The sequence below is a fragment of the Solanum lycopersicum genome, chromosome 12 (assembly GCF_036512215.1).
Source record: "Solanum lycopersicum chromosome 12, SLM_r2.1".
NCBI classification, from domain to species: Eukaryota; Viridiplantae; Streptophyta; class Magnoliopsida; order Solanales; family Solanaceae; genus Solanum; species Solanum lycopersicum.
In genome coordinates, this window is record NC_090811.1 from 457,732 (window position 1) to 475,914 (window position 18,183).

The following is an 18,183-nucleotide window of genomic DNA, read 5'->3' on the forward strand; positions in this document are numbered from 1 at the left end:
AACTAATGGAATCCAAAGATTTTCAAGTAAACTTCTCAAGAACTCAAGTGAAGGATTTTGCAAAGGTTCTAGAGGTAAGAAATCATCCACGAACTACCATGTAGACTTTAATGATTCTAACCTAAAGTTATGAAATTCTAACAAGGTTCTTCACAAGGACATCCTAGGGTTTTCAAGAAAACCCACCTCCAAGGTTTAAGAACAACTTCTTCCTATCTTTTCCTCCAAAGACCAGACCTTTCTCAAGAATTTGGAGCATTTAAGGTATGTAAGGTTATCCGCTACGTGTGGGAACACCTTCTAATCTATAATTGGGATGGGCCCCACTATGATACCATGTAAGGAAATGGATCTTGAGCCTAACTCAACCCCAAAAACTAGCTCATGAGAGGAGGATTGCTCAAATCCATTTACAAAGACCATCCATCCCTTTTTTATCCAATTTGGAACTCTTCAACAGTCTGCATTACTCCAACAAAAAGATTATTACAATACTCAAGAACATGAGCAATTGTTGGATATAAAGACGCAGATTAGGCCTAGCCGCCCTCTGAAAGATTTCTACTTCTGGATATTACCTTTTAGTTGGAGGAACTTTGGGATCATGGATGATCAAGAGAAAAAGCAGGAACTAAAACACAACTGCGAGCCTTGGTGTAAAAGAAAAATATCAAACAATGCTAGTGGCAACAATTTGCAAGCTTTGTTGATCATACAACTAATCAAAGATTTGAAGTTTGCATATTGGTCAAATGAAACTTGTTTGTGATAGTCAGACTACGATTCATATTACATCAAATTAAGTCTTTCTCACAATGACTAGATGCAGTATCGTCTTCCTAGTAATTGTTGTAAAATAGTTATTGGACCCTCTGTGAGATGCTTATTCAGACACAATGGTCTGATCCTTTGGTTGACAATATCTACTCAAACAAAAATATTACTTTACAAGAATCAATGACATGAGAAAATTGCTAGGTATGTAGACACAGATTTGGCCAAGTCACCCTTTGAAAGACTTTCTACTTTTACAGGTGGATATTACATTCTAGTTGGAGGATATGCGGCATCATGGATGAGCAAGAGAAAAACACGAAACAGAACACGATTGCAAGACTCGGTGCAAAAGCATGATATCGAACCATGGTCGTGGGAATTTGCCAACCTTTTTGGTCAAACAATTAATCAAAGATTTGAAGTTTACATATTGGTAAAATGGAACTTGTGCACAATAATCGGACTATGCCACATATCACATCAAATTTAGTATTTCATTAGAGGAGCAACTGCATAATGTCAGTTTGTCAGAGAAAAGCTACTCTCATAAGACATTCCACTTAGTTAATAAAGTCAAATTACTCAAGTTGCAGAAATATACCAAGTGCCTTGCAAGTCTTTAGGTAAAACAAGTTTGGTACATACAAGTTGTATAGACCAACTACAGGGGAGTGCAAAATATAGTTAAGTTTAAATAAGTATATTCAGATGTAGCATAGAGTTACTATCCCACCTGTGATGATTACAGCTATGTACATTGTAAAATGTGACTATAAAAGAATTTAGGAAGAAACAGTAGTCTTCACGCCTCATTTCATTTCATAATTTATCGTAGTCCTCACAAAGATAAATTATTTAACAAAAAAAGAGAAAGAAAGAGCACCTCCCATCCCAGCCCTCAAAGAAACAGAGTACTAAACAAAGGCTTGAAAGGAGACACTGCACTACCTGGATAACCTTCTTCATCACGAGATTGACTTCATTCACATGAGATATGTTTTCGCATAGTCTGAGTCCCAGTAACTTATAATTCAAACACTGTATGGACAGAAATGATTTTAGGCATAAACAGAACCAAAAGCTTCAAGAAGCAGCAACACACGAATCTCAGGATAAAATACCTGATCGAAGGAGTAATCGTTGCTACACTCAATGAGATGAAGAATGTCCAAGGCATTAGAACAAACTATTCTTATAGGAAGTTCCCTTAATAAATGGTGGAGAACAAGTGAGACGCATGATGAGTTTCCAAATAACTCTGATTGATTCCTCGCAAGTCCAAGCCCCATCAATATGTCTCCAATTTGCAACAGCTTCACATATGCATTACAAGTCAATAGGTTGTTACAAAGTATCTAGATATCTAATTTGCATTTCCTGTAACAGCAAGTGATGTGGACAAAAGAAAGAATTCCTCTCTATTCTAGCAACATTTTAGTTATTTATTACTCAAGATTTTGAGTCAAAAATCAGGCACAAGAGGAAGGTGCTTCAAAGTTCTCTTTTTGTGCTTGTGCATATCCGTAAAATCATTAATTGGTCACCGAATGTGTGCTAGAAGATTAAAAGATTACTTTCTGCTGAGAAGAGAAGAAAGAGACCTAGGTTGGTCGATTGGGCAGTTCTGATTTGATATCCCTTCTCTGGATTGAGGTTTCGCAATTAATGAGAAAAAGTTGGTAATTAAGGAACGTGCAACACAATTTCATTCCCAGCAGGGGAGTTTTTTTTTATTCTTGTACTCATCATACAATTGTATTTCTTATTTGAAGTAATACTAATTGACATAGAGAGAAACTTTTGTATATCATAAATTATTTATCAGCACAATCTCGTTCCAAGAGAGAACAGGTCATACATCTCAACCTCACTCCATCTTGAAAAGCAATAGAGAACCTTATAACTTGTAAAGAAATGGATTTGGGCCTAACACAACCCCAAAAGCTAACTCAAGAGGTGAGGATTGCCCAAGACATATTATTAAAGACACCACTCACTCCATAAAGGGCCGATGTGGGACTCTTCACAACCCCCACCACCTCCAAGACTGGACATTTGGTGCATGCACAATTTGATACAGGGGCCCAATATAGGAACAAGAGTTGGAATGGGTCCTTCTCTAATACCATGTTATGAAAATGGACATTGAGCCTAATTCAACTCCAAAAGCTATCTTATGAGGGGAGGATTGCTCAAGTCCATATAAGGAGCCCAATTGGGTAATTCTGTCATTGATACCATGTAAAAAAATGGATCTTGACTGAACTCCAAAGGTTAGCTCAACATGTGAGGATCACCCAAGCCAACTTAAAGATCACTCATCCCTACAAGGGTCGACGTTGGACTCTTCACATAACTTTTTAATAGGAGCACAAGCTTTTTCAACTTGGGAAAACCTTCATAAGCCAATCTCCTTGTAATTTCTGCTTTTGATGGAACTCAAAGTCTTTTTCTCATGAGTAGTTCCAACATCAAAACATGTACAAGTCACCTGAATTATGAAAATACTCGCGCAAGTGAGAAGATTAGGATATCTACATGTATTGTGGGAAATAGTCTACTCTGCTGCTAAGATAGACGTGTACCTATTTTTCTCCCAATAACAATCATTTTCTGAGCTTTCACATGATGTGTCCCTAAGAAGTCTTTATTTCATCAACTCAGGTCTTTTTTGTTTGCATTTAATGTAGGTCGAAATCTGAATGGTTCAGACCTAAGGAAATTAACTGCAAAGGGGCCAATAGAAACAAATCCTACAAACTTTAGGTCATGACTCATATATCGCTATGTTTTTATGAAATGACAATTACAAATCTATTTTTGTGGAAGTTTTTGCCTTTTGATCAAAGACAAACAGAACATATTTCAAAATTTAGAATTTCTTTTGTAGCTCAATTTAATAATTTTGAATTCTTTTAGCCGAATCCTAGTACCTGTATCCATACATAAATCCATACCCCTGAATCTTAAAATTTAGATTTTTCTGAATTCGAATTTGCACCTGAGTCCGAGTAACGGCCCCTAACATATACATCTCTTGCCCATTTCCCCTGTAACCCATCATTTCAGACCCCTCACCATCTGAATGCCCATATCTCTCTTCCCCCACTCTATAGCGGCCAGCTACCTCAATTTCGAGTGGACCCTACTCTGTTCTCTCCTCCTTCCATCTTTCCTCTCTCTCTCAACCCACTTGTTTCCTTTTCCTCACTCCTTTATTTTTTTCACCCTCCCTTTACTACCCAACCTTACTTCACTATCTTTATCTTTTCCCTCCCTCCGTAGTCTGAATTTGCTCCCTGCTTCTTCTTCCCTTTCCTTCCCGAACCTGATCTCCCAAAGAGAACCTTCTTTCCCTCTGTCTATCCACTCCACTGCTGTTGTGCCAACACTTTCCCCGTCCCACAGATAATCTACATCTGGCTCTGCCAATCACAATGCCCAACTCGCTGAACGCATCCTGATAATGCATCATATGTTTTGTTTTTGGTTTCTTAATGAGGTTATCATAACACCCTTTCACATATTAAAAGGACAGTTAATTCTACTAATGGCATTATAAAAATTAAGTAACTAGTGATTCCAAACCTCAGAGCCTTGTTTAAATAGTAAATGCATCTTTCTGAATGTGAGAAAACATCAAGGCACAGCACGCCTTGCTGGAAGCAAAACAAGAAACAATAGCTGCTAATTACCAACCTCACATGACTCCTTGAACAAGCATTTCATAACATATTCTATAGCTGGTTCCATCAGGCCCAGTTTTGAACTTCGAGTTCCTGATAGAGCTCCAGATGGTTTCTTTGTAGATAAAACATGTGCACCATTCATCAGAAGAATTTTCATGTCATTCATAGAAATTATCAGAAGCCCTGTGAGAAAAAACAACATGAATCATTCAAAAAATACTAAACGATAGCATATCAGCTCACCACAGATGTAATACTTCCCCCAAAATATAAGCAATCAACTCCACCTTACATTAACTGGATCTGCATTTTCTGACACTCAGTTTACTCAATAAATGAATAATGCTCAAAAGTGGTTCAAAAATTGCATACAGTTCAGCAAAAGGTAGTTATCTAGAGGGGCAAAAGTCAAAATCACATTTTCCCGTACTTATCAAAAGAACAAAAGAAGATCACATTTCCTATATCTTGGCTGTGAGATTAGGGTAGTATGTGGATTGTCTACCATCTAGCAGTTGCAGCATTCTACTTCTTCAACACAAAACAACAACATACCCGGTGTAATCCTACAAGTGCAGCCTGGAGGTTTGTGTGTATGCAGGACTTACCCCTACCTTTGAGGGGTAGAGAGACTTGTTCCAATATAGAAATTGTAAAGTCCTTGACACAGAAAGGATCGCAGAAGGAAAGAACTATTACTTTGTTCTTGACAGTGAATATACAATCCAAACAAACACTTTTATAGAAGTTTGTTAAGAAACTGTAAATATGATTGGAGGCAGATTCAAGATTCAAATTTGAAAATTTTGACTTCAAGGTTTTTTGTGCGGAACTCATTGTATTTTTTTAATCTGACTGCAGATCTATTATTTATCAAAATTTGGTTTACTCTTCACATATATATTTACACTATGCGACGGAAATACTGGGTTCAGTTTAACCTGCTACTCAAAGGCTGCATCCGCACTGAATATGACTGAAATATATATTTTTTAAACATGGAAAGATTTAGAACTCCTCTTTCATAGAATTAGGAAGATTTATACGGTTGTATCACTTGTACTATATGATTTTTCTTTTCCTTTTAATATATCTTGTTATCACAAGACCCCACTTTGAGGATTACATTCGTAATTAGGAAATGAGGATGTTGAGGTGGATGTGTGGTCAAACTAGGAGGGACAAGATTAGAAATGAGGATATCTAGAATAAGGTGGGTTGCCCTCCATGGTGGACAAGATGAGAGAGGCGAGATTGAGATGGTTTGGACATGTAAGAGAAGATGCATAGATGCACCAATAAGGAAGGTGCGAGAGGTTGGCTATAGAACACACGAGGAGAGGCATAGGTAGGCCAAAGAAATATTGGGAAGAGATGATAAGACATGATAATTAATATGACGCAGCTTCAGGCAACCAAGGACATCACCCTAGACAGGAGGGTGCGGAGGACTAGCATTAGGGTAGAAGGATAGTAGGCACTGTAGTGTTATCCTGCTTAGGGTGGCTGGCATTTGCAATGGTACTAGTGTATTATGGTAGTTTTTTTTACTTGTATCTTTTTTGTTTATGGTGTTTCGTTATCACATGATTTTATTAAAATAATTCCTATTTTAATAGGATTGTATAAACCTATTCATGTTCTAACACTCCCCCTCAAGCTAGTGCATACAACTCGTGTACCTAGCTTGTTACAAATGTAATTAATACGAGGACCGATGAGGGGCTTGGTGAAATATCTGCAAGTTGATCGGTCGACTTCACAAAATTGACAGTCAATCTCAATGTGCTTGTCTTCTCATTAAATACTAGATTTGATACATAATGTGAGTCAATCTCAATGTGCTTTATCTTCTTGCATAATGCCGATAAAACAGAGTGATGAAATTACAATGTTGAACTTCCCAAACCAAACTTCCAAAGACTATTTCAGACCATAGAGTGACTTGCACAATTGACATACAAAGCTACTAAACTCCTCCTCAGCAACAAAGTGCTCAAAATCTAGTATAAAGTACATGGATCATGTTGGAATCAATAGATGAGTCTATATTAAACAAGAAAGTCACCCAAAAATTGGTTGCAACATGCGCATACGCCGGAGTATTAGATTTGATGGCTGAAAGTCTTCAATCTAACAAATAATATTATATGAGTAGGGTCGGAATGATGTCACGACCCAACTATAAAATAGAAATTATATAGGATAAGTTCGAATTGACGGAACGACCCTATTGAAAAACAGAAATAATATAGGTAGATGGCACGACCTTACTGAAAAAGAACAAAATATACAGGTAAGGTTGGAATGATGGCACAACCCTACGCAAAACAGATTTGAGGAGTCACCCGAAAGACGAATGGAACTATGCAAATAAAATCTGAGGAGTCACTGAAAAGACACATCATGCTATGCAACTCAGATATGAGAAAGTAGCTCGGAAAAATCCACGGTACTACACAAATTCAATATGAAAAGTAGTCCGGAGAGATGCACGGTGCTATGAAAATCAGATATGCAAAAAAAGGTAGTCACTGGAAAGACGGCACGGTGCTACACAAACTATATGAAAAAGTAGTTACCGAAATGATGACACAGTGCTACAGTAGTCACCAGAAAGATAACACGGCTACATAAATTAAATCTGAAAAAGTAGTTACCGTAAAGATGAAACGGTACTACACAAAGTAGATATAAGAAAGTAGTCACACGAAACATGACATGGTGCTACACATATAGGATATGAAAAAGTAGTCACCAGAATGATACACGGTGACCCAACTTTTGCTAACATAATCATTGATCAGACGGGCAACATATATGAGTAATCGCCACCACCGGCAGCGGAAGCTCTTTGATTTTCTACCAAGATTGTAGAGGCTCTGATACCACGTGAGAAATATAGGAAAATAATATTATTGAATTGTTTTATGTTTACATTATTACATTGAGACCCTATTTATAGACACTAGAATCCAATCCTTTCCAAGTAGAATACTATTTACTATTCCTATTTATATTTGTCTTCCTATTCCTATTCTAAATAGGATTGTATAAATTATTCCTATTCAAAATAGGATTGTATAAATTATTCCTATTCTAATAGGATTGTATAAACCTATTCATATTCTAATAGGATTGTATAAACCTATTCGTATTCTAACAATGAATAAACATGTAAACTACACAAATGTTACCTATGTCCCGTTGAGGCAATTTTTGTGCACAATGGGCCAAATATAAGCGGCAATAAAATGATGCTAGTGGATCTGCAATGCCTCTTGCCATCATAACTAGTCGTGGAAGATTATTGGCAGGTTGTTCCGAAAGGAAACGCCAGCAATGGTATATGGCCAGCTCCAAGTATCTGTTCAGAAGAGTATTTGCCAAACAGAAGACCAACAGAAATATAAACTCGTGAACAGTTTTTCAATTTTAAGAAAGAAAACAAATGAAAAAGGTGGTTTCAGTTTTCTCCATGCAATGATGTCTTGTATAGGTTGCAGATACTTCGCTTTTCTAAAGAAAAAGAGAAGAAGAGATCTGGTAATTGATTTTACTCAATCAAGCATGTTGGTATTTAAATAGTTTTACAAGTAAAACTTAAAAGGAAGAAAGAAATTTCGAGTTCTAATTACACAATCACAGGGATTCTAAAACCTTTTGCATATTTATAATGGACTCTTGACATACTAGCAATATTTAATTCTTAATAGCATCCAGAAACTGCTCAGCTGATATGGAACATGAGCATGAAACCACAAATACCAGAGGTGGAGTCTCATTGAAAACTTTAAATCATTTCAGTCTAGAGGGGCAGGCAGAATCTACCTTACTTTTATGATTCTGATGAAAGCAGTTGCATAGAAAGCCACATGGCAATGTATCCTAGATATCTTAAAATTCACCATGCAATGACAATACAGAGATAATCTACAGCTTGCATTCTAACAAATTTTCACTAGTGAACCACTTTTGGAAAAATTCAAAGATAATTTCCTTAAATATGTCGATTTCCAATAACTCTTTAATGCTTCCAAATCCATTCCAGCATCTCACCTAACAACATTATATTAATAAATAATAGACACCTTAAGATAAATTGAAGTAAAAAAAATGGAATCACGAGCTATAAAGACAGAGGATAGAAATTGCAAGAACTGAGGACCTCACATGCGTGGTAGTAGCTCGCGGATGGAACCAACTTTGCAAAACCAGTTATAGCAGGTTTCTTTGGCTTCAGCACAGATATGAGTTGCTTGAAAGTTATCTGTTACAGATAAATTGCGTCTTTTAGGAAGAAATGTGACTCAGGAAACCAGAACAATTACATCAAGGATATCAGAATACTGAAAACAAAGAAACAGAATTTCGACTGATATCTTAGAGATTGGTATACTAAAGACATTGAAACCTTGTCCTTCAACTAAAAAATAAATTTTACAAATGAAAAAAAAATCCGCCCAATTGTGATTTGGAATGTTTACAAAACCACAATTAACTTATCCAGCATCGCTTCTCCATATAACCATCCTCTTTGACTGTGATTAATTATAATCAGAATTGCAGATCCTTAAGGTGCCAATGTCAGGCTTAGCAATAAGACAAATTTCATAACTTACCGAGATATCTACTGTTCTAACCGTGGGCCTAAGGATTCTACAGTCTTCCATTACAATGAACAGTTGCAGACAGCAGACTGCTCTTATTCATCCAAACAAAATCAATTAGAAAATCTAACCAATTATTTCCAAGTTGATTTATACACAAGGATGATGACAAACTTATTTTACACAAACAGTACATTAGAGACTAAATTTGAGTCACGGTAAAAACACATGACAGCAGTGGACACCGGATATTGGAAATTAGGTGCCAGTTGGCCACAAGGAAGTAGAGCTAGAGATAAGTGTGAGGGATATACCTGGTAAATGGACTAATGTCCCATATTCAGTGTATTCAGCTTTCTGCCTGATGCGTTCCCATACCATATCCCCTAACATATCTAGTATTTCTGTAGCTAGAACAAAAAGTGTTGGATAAAATTGTAGTACAGATGTGTCCGACAGTAACTTAGCAACCTATTCAAGAGAAGTCAAGACACAATTAGCTAAAAAATGAAAGTAGAATTGCCAACAGGCCAGGTGATGTTATAGAAGAGTCTTAAGTTATTATATATGTGGTTCCATTAGACCAGTTAATTAATTTGATCCTTCATATTTTTATTATTTGTTTTACTGTTGAAATCAATGAGAAGAGAAAAAATGTATACTGTTGAATGATTTATAAGAAAGCAATTCATTCGTGTCCTTTTTACTGATTATTTTGCTTGAAATTATGTTGGTCTATCAGAAAAACAGGTTAAAGTGTGTTGTACCTTAACAGATGAATTCATCTTTTCAGTAACAGGTGTCATCAGTTGGAAGCAGAAAATAAGGGAATAGTCTGCAATGTTTGCCTCAAATCAATGTGGAGATAGAACTAAATTGGTCTTATTGTTGATTGATTCTATATGTTTGAACTAGGAATGAAAATTCAGTCGGTTGTTTGGTTTTTAGAAGTTGGTTCAGTATTTCGGTTTATGGTTTGGTAAAAATGAAAACTGAAATCAATCTGAAATTAGTTTGGTTTGTTCTTTGATATTTGTTTTGGTTCGGATTTTGGGTTTAAGCTTTATCATGTTAGCCTTATTCAAAATCTTCTCCTGACTGGTCATTCAATTCATCAGAACTTGTGGTAGCACCATAACTTTTGCTTCCTACCAATGTAGTTTTGTCAGATAACAAAACAAATTGGGAATTACTTCTACACTTGATAGTTCAAAACTAACACTAATATTGCACCACCACTCATCTTTTCCTTATTCTGGAAAAAGTATATAGACAAACACTGGAGGGAAGATATGAAAATTTGAAAAGAAACAAAGTGAAGATATGAGAACACAGAAAATTAAGATTAAAAATCCCCGTTCTTAATTTATGGCTCACAAAGACTCAATGAAGGTAAAGGAAATAAATCAGCAAACAAATAACATAAACAAACAAATAAATTATTTTCCTTAAACTTACATTATTGGCCCACTTGTCGAATGTTTTCTTAGATTTAGAGGAATGAAATAATAACTTCTTTCAGTTATCCTTCCAATTCTTTACAATATCCCTTCTTCCTTTGGATTCATGTCAATTTCTCACACTATTAGATCACAATGATTGAGCATGTTACTTACAAGTACAAATATCGATTTTTCAGTTTGACCAATTTTATTTCCTTAAGAAAGAAGACCGAACCGAATAACCCAAATTTTAAAAAACTAAAACTGAACAAAAAATATTCTCTTCAGAGGGTTTTTCTTTGTCTTGAAAAAGCCCATCCCTAGCAAACTTGAAACGGACGGGTACATAATTAAAACATAAGTCAGCCAAGTATTACTAAATGGAAAACTTGAAAGTTGAAACTGACTTTTCGAACAAATACGAAATAAATTTTTAAACGGTGGGTACTTATCCAAAAAGACTGATCACTTGATCAGGAATAACCTGAGTGAACCTGACTGAGCTATGAGCCAGTATTAAATACTCCATTTGTTTCAATTTGTTTGTCTTACTTTCCTTTTTGGTCTATTTTAAAAAAGTGTCTCTTTCTTCATTTGACAACTCTTTAATTTCAACTTTCACATTACATATGTATGACCACAAGATTTAAAGGGGGGATGTTTGGTACATTATGCACATCTTTAGTTTAACGCCACAAGATTCAAAAGTCTTTTTTATTTTCTCAAACTCTATGGCGAGTCAAACTAAGACAAACATATTGATAGGGAGAGAGCAGCAACTTTGAAATTGACTTACTGTACGAATACCAAATAAAATTGTTAAATTGAGAGGTACATATCCAAAAAGAATGATCACTTGATTGGAAAGTTCAGAATCCAGTAAGAAGCAAATGTGAAACAGCTTAGAACAAAAACCACCTTGATTGACAAATTAAAGGAGGTTACACGGTCACTTGCATGCCAGGCACGACTAATTTCATCTTTAAGTTCAGTTAAGCGTGAGACATACTCCTGCAGGGTGATATAGTTAACACCTTCTTCATCTAGCTCCTCTAAATGTACATCTGTCGAGGGTTTCTCAGGACCTACAATATTTTATCATCATAGCATTTATTGCCGAGGAAATAAGATAGCTAGTCTAACATATCAAACAAGTTCAAATGATACCCCCTTTACATTTTTCTTAGCTGCATTAGAAAATAAAAGGATGAGAGGACTTTAAAAGTCCATGAAAATAAAGAAAAAAGCTTTATAATCTTTTCTTTTGTCCTATTTTGTATGACAATCTTTGATTGAGCCACACAGATTAAGGAACCAGATGACTTAATATTGATTTTGCACAGGTAGAAAACATTTGAAGTAGATTTGGATTAGGTATGCAAGTCATATTAAATGAAATAATGTATCACAAGCTTAAATCAAAATGTTTTAAACCTTGTAAAATGTAGAATATTATTGGGTGACAACATATGCAATTAATTTGGGACACTTCAAACTAAATAATGAGCCACATAAAGAAAATATAGTGAGGATATATCATACCCTTGCCTGTCTTCATAATTGAGCTTGACAGCTGTAAGGAGCAATAAAAAAAGGTCATACTGAAACCCAGAACAGTATTAAAACTAAACACAATAAAACACTGATTAATAATTTTGTAATTTTTTTTTGTTGACACCCTAATGTTTCTTCTTAACTTTTTCCTTCTCTTTTCTGTTGTTCTTTTTAAGCAAAAAGCTTCTGATTTGATCCCAAAGGTAGACAATGAAAATATATTAATCATAAGGTAAAAAAACCAAGAAATTCACAACCATTTGAAATTTGCTGCAGTGTTAATAAAGTCCACAACCCTCCACCCAAAAAGAAAAACTTAAAAGAAAAGAAGGAAACCAAAGCACTTTGGGACAAAACAAACATAATTTCATTATAAGATGCAGCTAGCAACTGCAGCATAATAAAAAAATTTCCATCTAATTCATTGAACATAAATAGAAATTGATAATTAAACCTCAAAACAAATTTAGGGTGTGTTAGGTATGAAGGAAAATATTTTCCACAGATTTGTTTTCTTAAACTAGAAGTGATTTTCTTAGTTGTTTTATGGTAATTGGTAAGCAAGCAAAAAGATATTGTTCTAAGAGCATTTCTATGTAATCTAGGAAACACAAGGATCCACTAAGATCACCTTTCTTTTGGACAATATGTAAGTAGCTCAATAGCATGTGTGTGAAGATTAAAGTGGCATACTAACCGAAGAAATAGAGATCATTTTGGAGACAGGAAATTTTTGCATCAAGACTTTCTTGTAAGATGTCCACTCCTTGCCCAGAAAATGAATAGCAATATCTCTATATGGTTCACCTGCAATTTCAGTAGATGTTCTTCCTAATCCCTTCATGGAATCCTCTGGTTTTCCATGATCCCCCCTTAATGGATCAAAGAACTCGTCCCTGCCATAATCCGTAACATCAACCTACAGACTCAGCCAAGTGATGGAAAAATTAGGAAATGACAAAACATCTGAATATGCTAAGAAAAACAGAGCCCGTGATCAATCATAGAGTAAGGTTATCGACTTAACAATTGATGAACCATGGTGGTATATTGGTATCACCATTATAATCTTTTGAAGCACTAACAGCGGGTACAAGTTTAGCTACATATATGGCATACACAATCATCTGATTTCTTTTCCTGTGCTGGTTTACTCTTCTCTTATAGGAGTAGTTTCTTTTTGTCTTACGTATGTCTTCTCTATTTCTGAGAATTATGGAGTGTGGAGCAGATCGATGGGGATCTCACTGATGGGAAAGAGAATATGGTTTCGTGACAGGTTCATGCATAAGGGGACTGTATAGAGATGAATTACATGACCAATGAGAGACATGCAATGCCATCGTACCGTCTTGGCTGATGAGTACAATCGGTGAGGAACTTCTTAACGGAGTTGTATATCATACCAGTGCTTTTGCAGTTTGGGCAGATTTGAAGGAACATTTGACAAATGAGAATTCATCAGTTGCACAGGGAAATCACAACTCTCTCACAAGGTACTGATTCTGTTTCGACCTATTTCCCAAAATTGAAAAATTTATGGGTGAATATGACGCTCTTGTACCTTCACCAAGTTGTGGTTGTCCTAAATCAAAAGACTATGAGGACCATCTATATCATTTGAGGTTAATACAATTTTTAACTGGATTGAATGAATCATATGAACAAGCACATACAAAGAGCTTGTTGAAAGGCACTACTCCATCTATAAACCATCTTATGCTATAAGCTTGTTGAAAGGCACTACTCCATCTATAAACCATCTTATGCTATAATAATAATTGAGGATGAGATTCAGCATTCAGCTTGTTTAGTTACTGCAAATGAGAAACCAGATCCAATAGCTATGAGAGTCTGTAGAAATCAAGGAACTCAAAACAATAATCAAGGAAATTCGAACTATAGAGAAAGAAAGGTGCTTTCACAATATGAATATTGTCATTTCACTGGACATGCCAAGGAGAATTGTTACATATTGATTGGCTACCCTGCTGATTGGAGATAAAGGAGGAATATTGGAAATGGAAATGGCTATCCTAAGGGAACATCTGGTCATGGTAATTCTGTAGGGTGTGAGAACTTTGGAACACATGGAGGTCAGTCTAGTAATTTTGGAGGATAAGGAAACTTTGGACCACATGGAGGTCAGTCTAGCAACAATGGCCAACACTCTTTTGCTTGAGCGAAAAACATTTCTGGAAGCCATGGTGATCATAATCAGATTGATTCAACTAGTCATGATGTGAATAATGCTTTTGTGCCCAAAGGACAAGTTTCACAGATGGTGAGTACAAGCAGATATTAAATCTATTGAGTAAGGATACAAAGGAGATCAAGACAAACAACAAGCATCACAACTCGTTTAATGGCTAATGTTTTCTCAAATGACTGGATAGCAGATTCTGGTGGTAATCATTGGAAGCAATGTTCAAATGATTCATGAAGCCAACGAAATAGTGCATCAGCAGTTCAAGTTGAAAGATTTGGGAGAGCTCAAGATTTTTTTGGGCATTCAAGTCCTGAGATCCAAAACTGAGGTCATTCCGCACCAAAGGAAGTACATAGTAGAGCTCATTTCAACCATAGGTCTCACTGGTGCAAAGCCAGTGTCTATTCATTTAGAATTCAACTTGAGGATGACTACTTTAGAGTTTGATTAAGTTACTGCCAATATAGGAGATGCATTCTTGAATAATATCACTTCTTATCAGAGGTTGATTGCGAAGCTTATGTATGCTACCATCACAAGACCTGATATCAGTTATGCTGTCCAAACTTTCAGTAAGTTTATGCAACATCCGTAGAAGTCACACTGGGTGGGTACCACTACAGTGGTTAGATATTTGAAAGGTATAGTTGGCCAAGGAGTTCGATTGCAAGCTCATCCTACTGAAGAATTGACTTGTAGGTGTGACTCAGATTGGGCTACGTGGCCCTAATATAAGAATATCAGCAACAGGTTATGTGGTTATTTGGGGAGTTTATAGTGTCCTGGAAATCAAAGAAGCGGCAGACCGTTTCTAGATATTCAACTGAGGCTGAATACAGGAGTATGGACACAGTTGTGGCAGAGAAACCTGGTTGCTTAGGTTGTTCACTAAACGAGATGTTCACAATCGGATGCCTGTCACAGTATTGACTGATAGTCAGCAATGCAGACGCCAGGTAGCAGCCAACCTAATCCTCCATTAGAGGACTAAGAACATAGAGATTGACTGCATCTCATTTGAGATAAGATTAAGGATGATTTGGTGGAAATAGTGTATGTTCCAACACAGCAACAAATAGCAGATTTGTTGACTATGGGTCTGGGACAAAAACAATATCATCACCTGTTGCCAAGCTTGGTGTTCTTAACATATTACACCCTCAATCTTGATGGGAAGTGTGGAAATATTGATTTGAACATGTGGCTTGTAAGCACTGGACATTGTTCCATTGGGTTTGCCCATTAAGCAGTTCTGCTCATTTTCTCAATATAGAATTTCCTTTCTCTTCTTCTTCTTCCTCTTATGATATCCTTCAGTAATGAGTTTGTGAGCTTCATGCTCAGATTATATCAGAGCACAAAAAAACTTGAATGCAGTTCTAACTTATCTACTTCTTAATAACTTTTTTTTTTCATAATGAACCACTGGGAAACCACTTCACCTATGACTATTTAACTTAAAATTTTCAAATTGAAATTTTATTATTTTGGCTAATCTATTCAGAAATAAAGAAGATTTAATCATGATAATGAGTAGTTTGGCCATGAAATTTGATCCTGGCATTAGGCCATGAATTTTTTACTTTTCCCCATAGTTCAACCCCAGAAAACACGTTTGGCCAATTAAATTTCAACTTCAAGTTGAATTCTAGAATTTTCTAGAAATCCGAAAAAAAAATCACTTTTTTCACTCCAAATTACTCCCAAGAAAAACTCTCCAACTTCTATTCATCATGACCAAATATAAAAGGTTGAATTTCACAAGGAAACATGGTCAATAATGATAATATGTAGTTTGGTTCATTACTCTGTTTAAACCCTGATCATACTGAAATTGTTCACCCTAGATTCCACTCTTTGGTACAATTGATCAAAAACTTAATACTTTACAACATTCTCCTTGATTCAAATGCAAGCAGTGCTGCGATTAATATAGACAATGAAGAGAAAAACAATGAACCTGGTCACGCGACGGTGATTGAAGTGAGAGAGGATGAGTCACTGCTGCCACCCGATGGAGAGAGTGAACTTGTTCTTCACTTTTGTAATCTCGATGTCGAAATTTGAGTTCCATGAAGCCAAAGTTGTGCAATTAGCTACAGGATGCTATGTGAATTTCAGAGAAAAATGTCAATTTTTTGGTAAGGTATATATATATATATATATGTCTCGCTCTACTTTTCAACGATGATACATGTTTTTGACAGGGTACACAGTTACAATAATTTGTGAATTTTATCTATTGACGAAATGAAATATTTTTTAATAATAAATCAAAAAAGATTTGATTCTAATTAAGTATTTATGTGTATTGTTATTAGATTTAAAATTTATTGGAGTTGTTCATCATCAAAGTCTATACAAAAGATATGTAATTGTTTCACTGTCTATATATTTGTATGTTCAAAAAGTTGTACAACCAATATATTCATCAATTGCGGGAGTTTTTCTCCTACTCAAAATCGTTACATACAAAATCTAAATATTATACATCTTATATAATTAGTTGTGTACTTAATAAGTTAATTAAAATATAAAAACACATCTCTTGGAGTTCAATGAAATAATGCATGTAGCTCAAATTATTTCGATTAAATGATGTCTTGACAAGTCCCTTATTCAAAATCATACGCAACCGATGACACTACTTTGATAGCCAAAAGACATATTTTATTGTTTGTGTTTCAATCAATATGGTTAAAACTTTATTCTTTTCAGGACTTTTAATCTAAAGTTTATAAAGAGGTAATTATTTCTTTAATATTCGAGTAATATTGATTCATCTTACTTTGAGGGGTAATTCATTGACTCCAACCCAACATTTGAACTTCAAGAGTTTGATTAAGGTTGAGCATAATACTTACCATCCCACTACATTCCTTTTTTTTATTGTCACCTAATCGATTGAATAACTCGATAAGATAGAAGTTGAATAAATAAAACTCAAAGGTAGTGTGGGACCACCATAACTTTTGAACACTCAAAGTACTTTCTTGGATCCCATGAATCTTTTAGCCACTAAAACTCAATAAAGGTTAAAGTCATTATTTTTCAAGTTTAAGAATCCTAATTTGCATGACACCAATAGTCTAATGATTACATCAAACTCTTGATTAACATATCTTTACTTCAACATAATGATCAAAAACATAAACAACAAAGTTTAAAACATGTACATAAAAAAGAAAAATTATTAAATAAGCATAAATTAATGACTGTAAAAAACATACTAGGATCTGTAATAATAAAATGAAACATAAAGAAAAAATTGAGCCAGCTGAATGCATATTTTTCCCTTAAGTAAATTATTTCATTCTGATACCCGAAGTTTAAAGGAATAGATCCTCTCAGGACAGAGCCATTCTATTCACCAGTGTGATGATACAAAAAACAATGGTGTGTGTCAATCACTCAACATGAGCAAAGTAGACGAATACACAATTCTGCAGAAGAAGAAAATAAAGCTCAAAATTTTGTTGTTTTAAAATGAGAGGAAATCCCTTTATTTATATATAACAAAGGGTGGTATGAATAAAAATTATTGTGCCTAATCAGAAAGGTCACAAACTTGTCACATCCGGGTTTACCCCCTAGACATAACTGGCGGCGGCGGCGTCTTTGAGGACTAAGACTAGTCTCTTAGTCTTACATCGTCACATTCATAAGTCGAAAATATGGAAAAATTGAAACTTTTCATTACATCTACTTAGAGGTTTACATAGACCTCTACAATCACCTAATATATATTCGTATCGAGTATACATTGACCCTTCGTATAGAATGGTTACATAGCCTTCTACTTTTATTGCACATACGTATACATAAAATAGAATATAGTCTCATCTCATACCATCTAAAAGATCATAGCAATTTGGGTATAGCCCTATATGAATGTAAAGAAA

At 35.3% G+C, this 18,183-nt stretch overlaps 1 protein-coding gene across 9 annotated transcripts in view; it reads right to left on the reverse strand.

Annotated features, from left to right (window-relative positions):
* LOC101258921 (uncharacterized) overlaps positions 1-16,482 on the reverse strand; it is a 35,392-nt gene extending 18,910 nt beyond the window's left edge. For 7 of the 9 annotated variants that reach the window (XM_019211492.3, XM_019211491.3, XM_004251419.5 and 4 more), the window contains exons 1-10: positions 16,242-16,482; positions 12,770-12,991; positions 12,061-12,091; positions 11,437-11,603; positions 9,391-9,547; positions 8,640-8,736; positions 7,664-7,833; positions 4,477-4,649; positions 1,899-2,090; positions 1,726-1,815 (exon numbers count right to left, since the gene is read on the reverse strand). In XM_019211492.3, coding sequence (XP_019067037.1) covers positions 1,726-1,815; positions 1,899-2,090; positions 4,477-4,649; positions 7,664-7,833; positions 8,640-8,736; positions 9,391-9,547; positions 11,437-11,603; positions 12,061-12,091; positions 12,770-12,991; positions 16,242-16,355 — 1,413 coding nt within the window. In that variant the 5' untranslated portion in view covers positions 16,356-16,482. Of the gene's footprint in view, positions 1-1,725; positions 1,816-1,898; positions 2,091-4,476; positions 4,650-7,663; positions 7,834-8,639; positions 8,737-9,390; positions 9,548-9,843; positions 10,033-11,436; positions 11,604-12,060; positions 12,092-12,769; positions 12,992-16,241 lie in introns of those variants that run through there. The other 2 variants (XM_010315341.4, XM_026028475.2) reach the window with 2 other exon arrangements.
* Between the last annotated feature and the right edge of the window lie 1,701 nt (positions 16,483-18,183).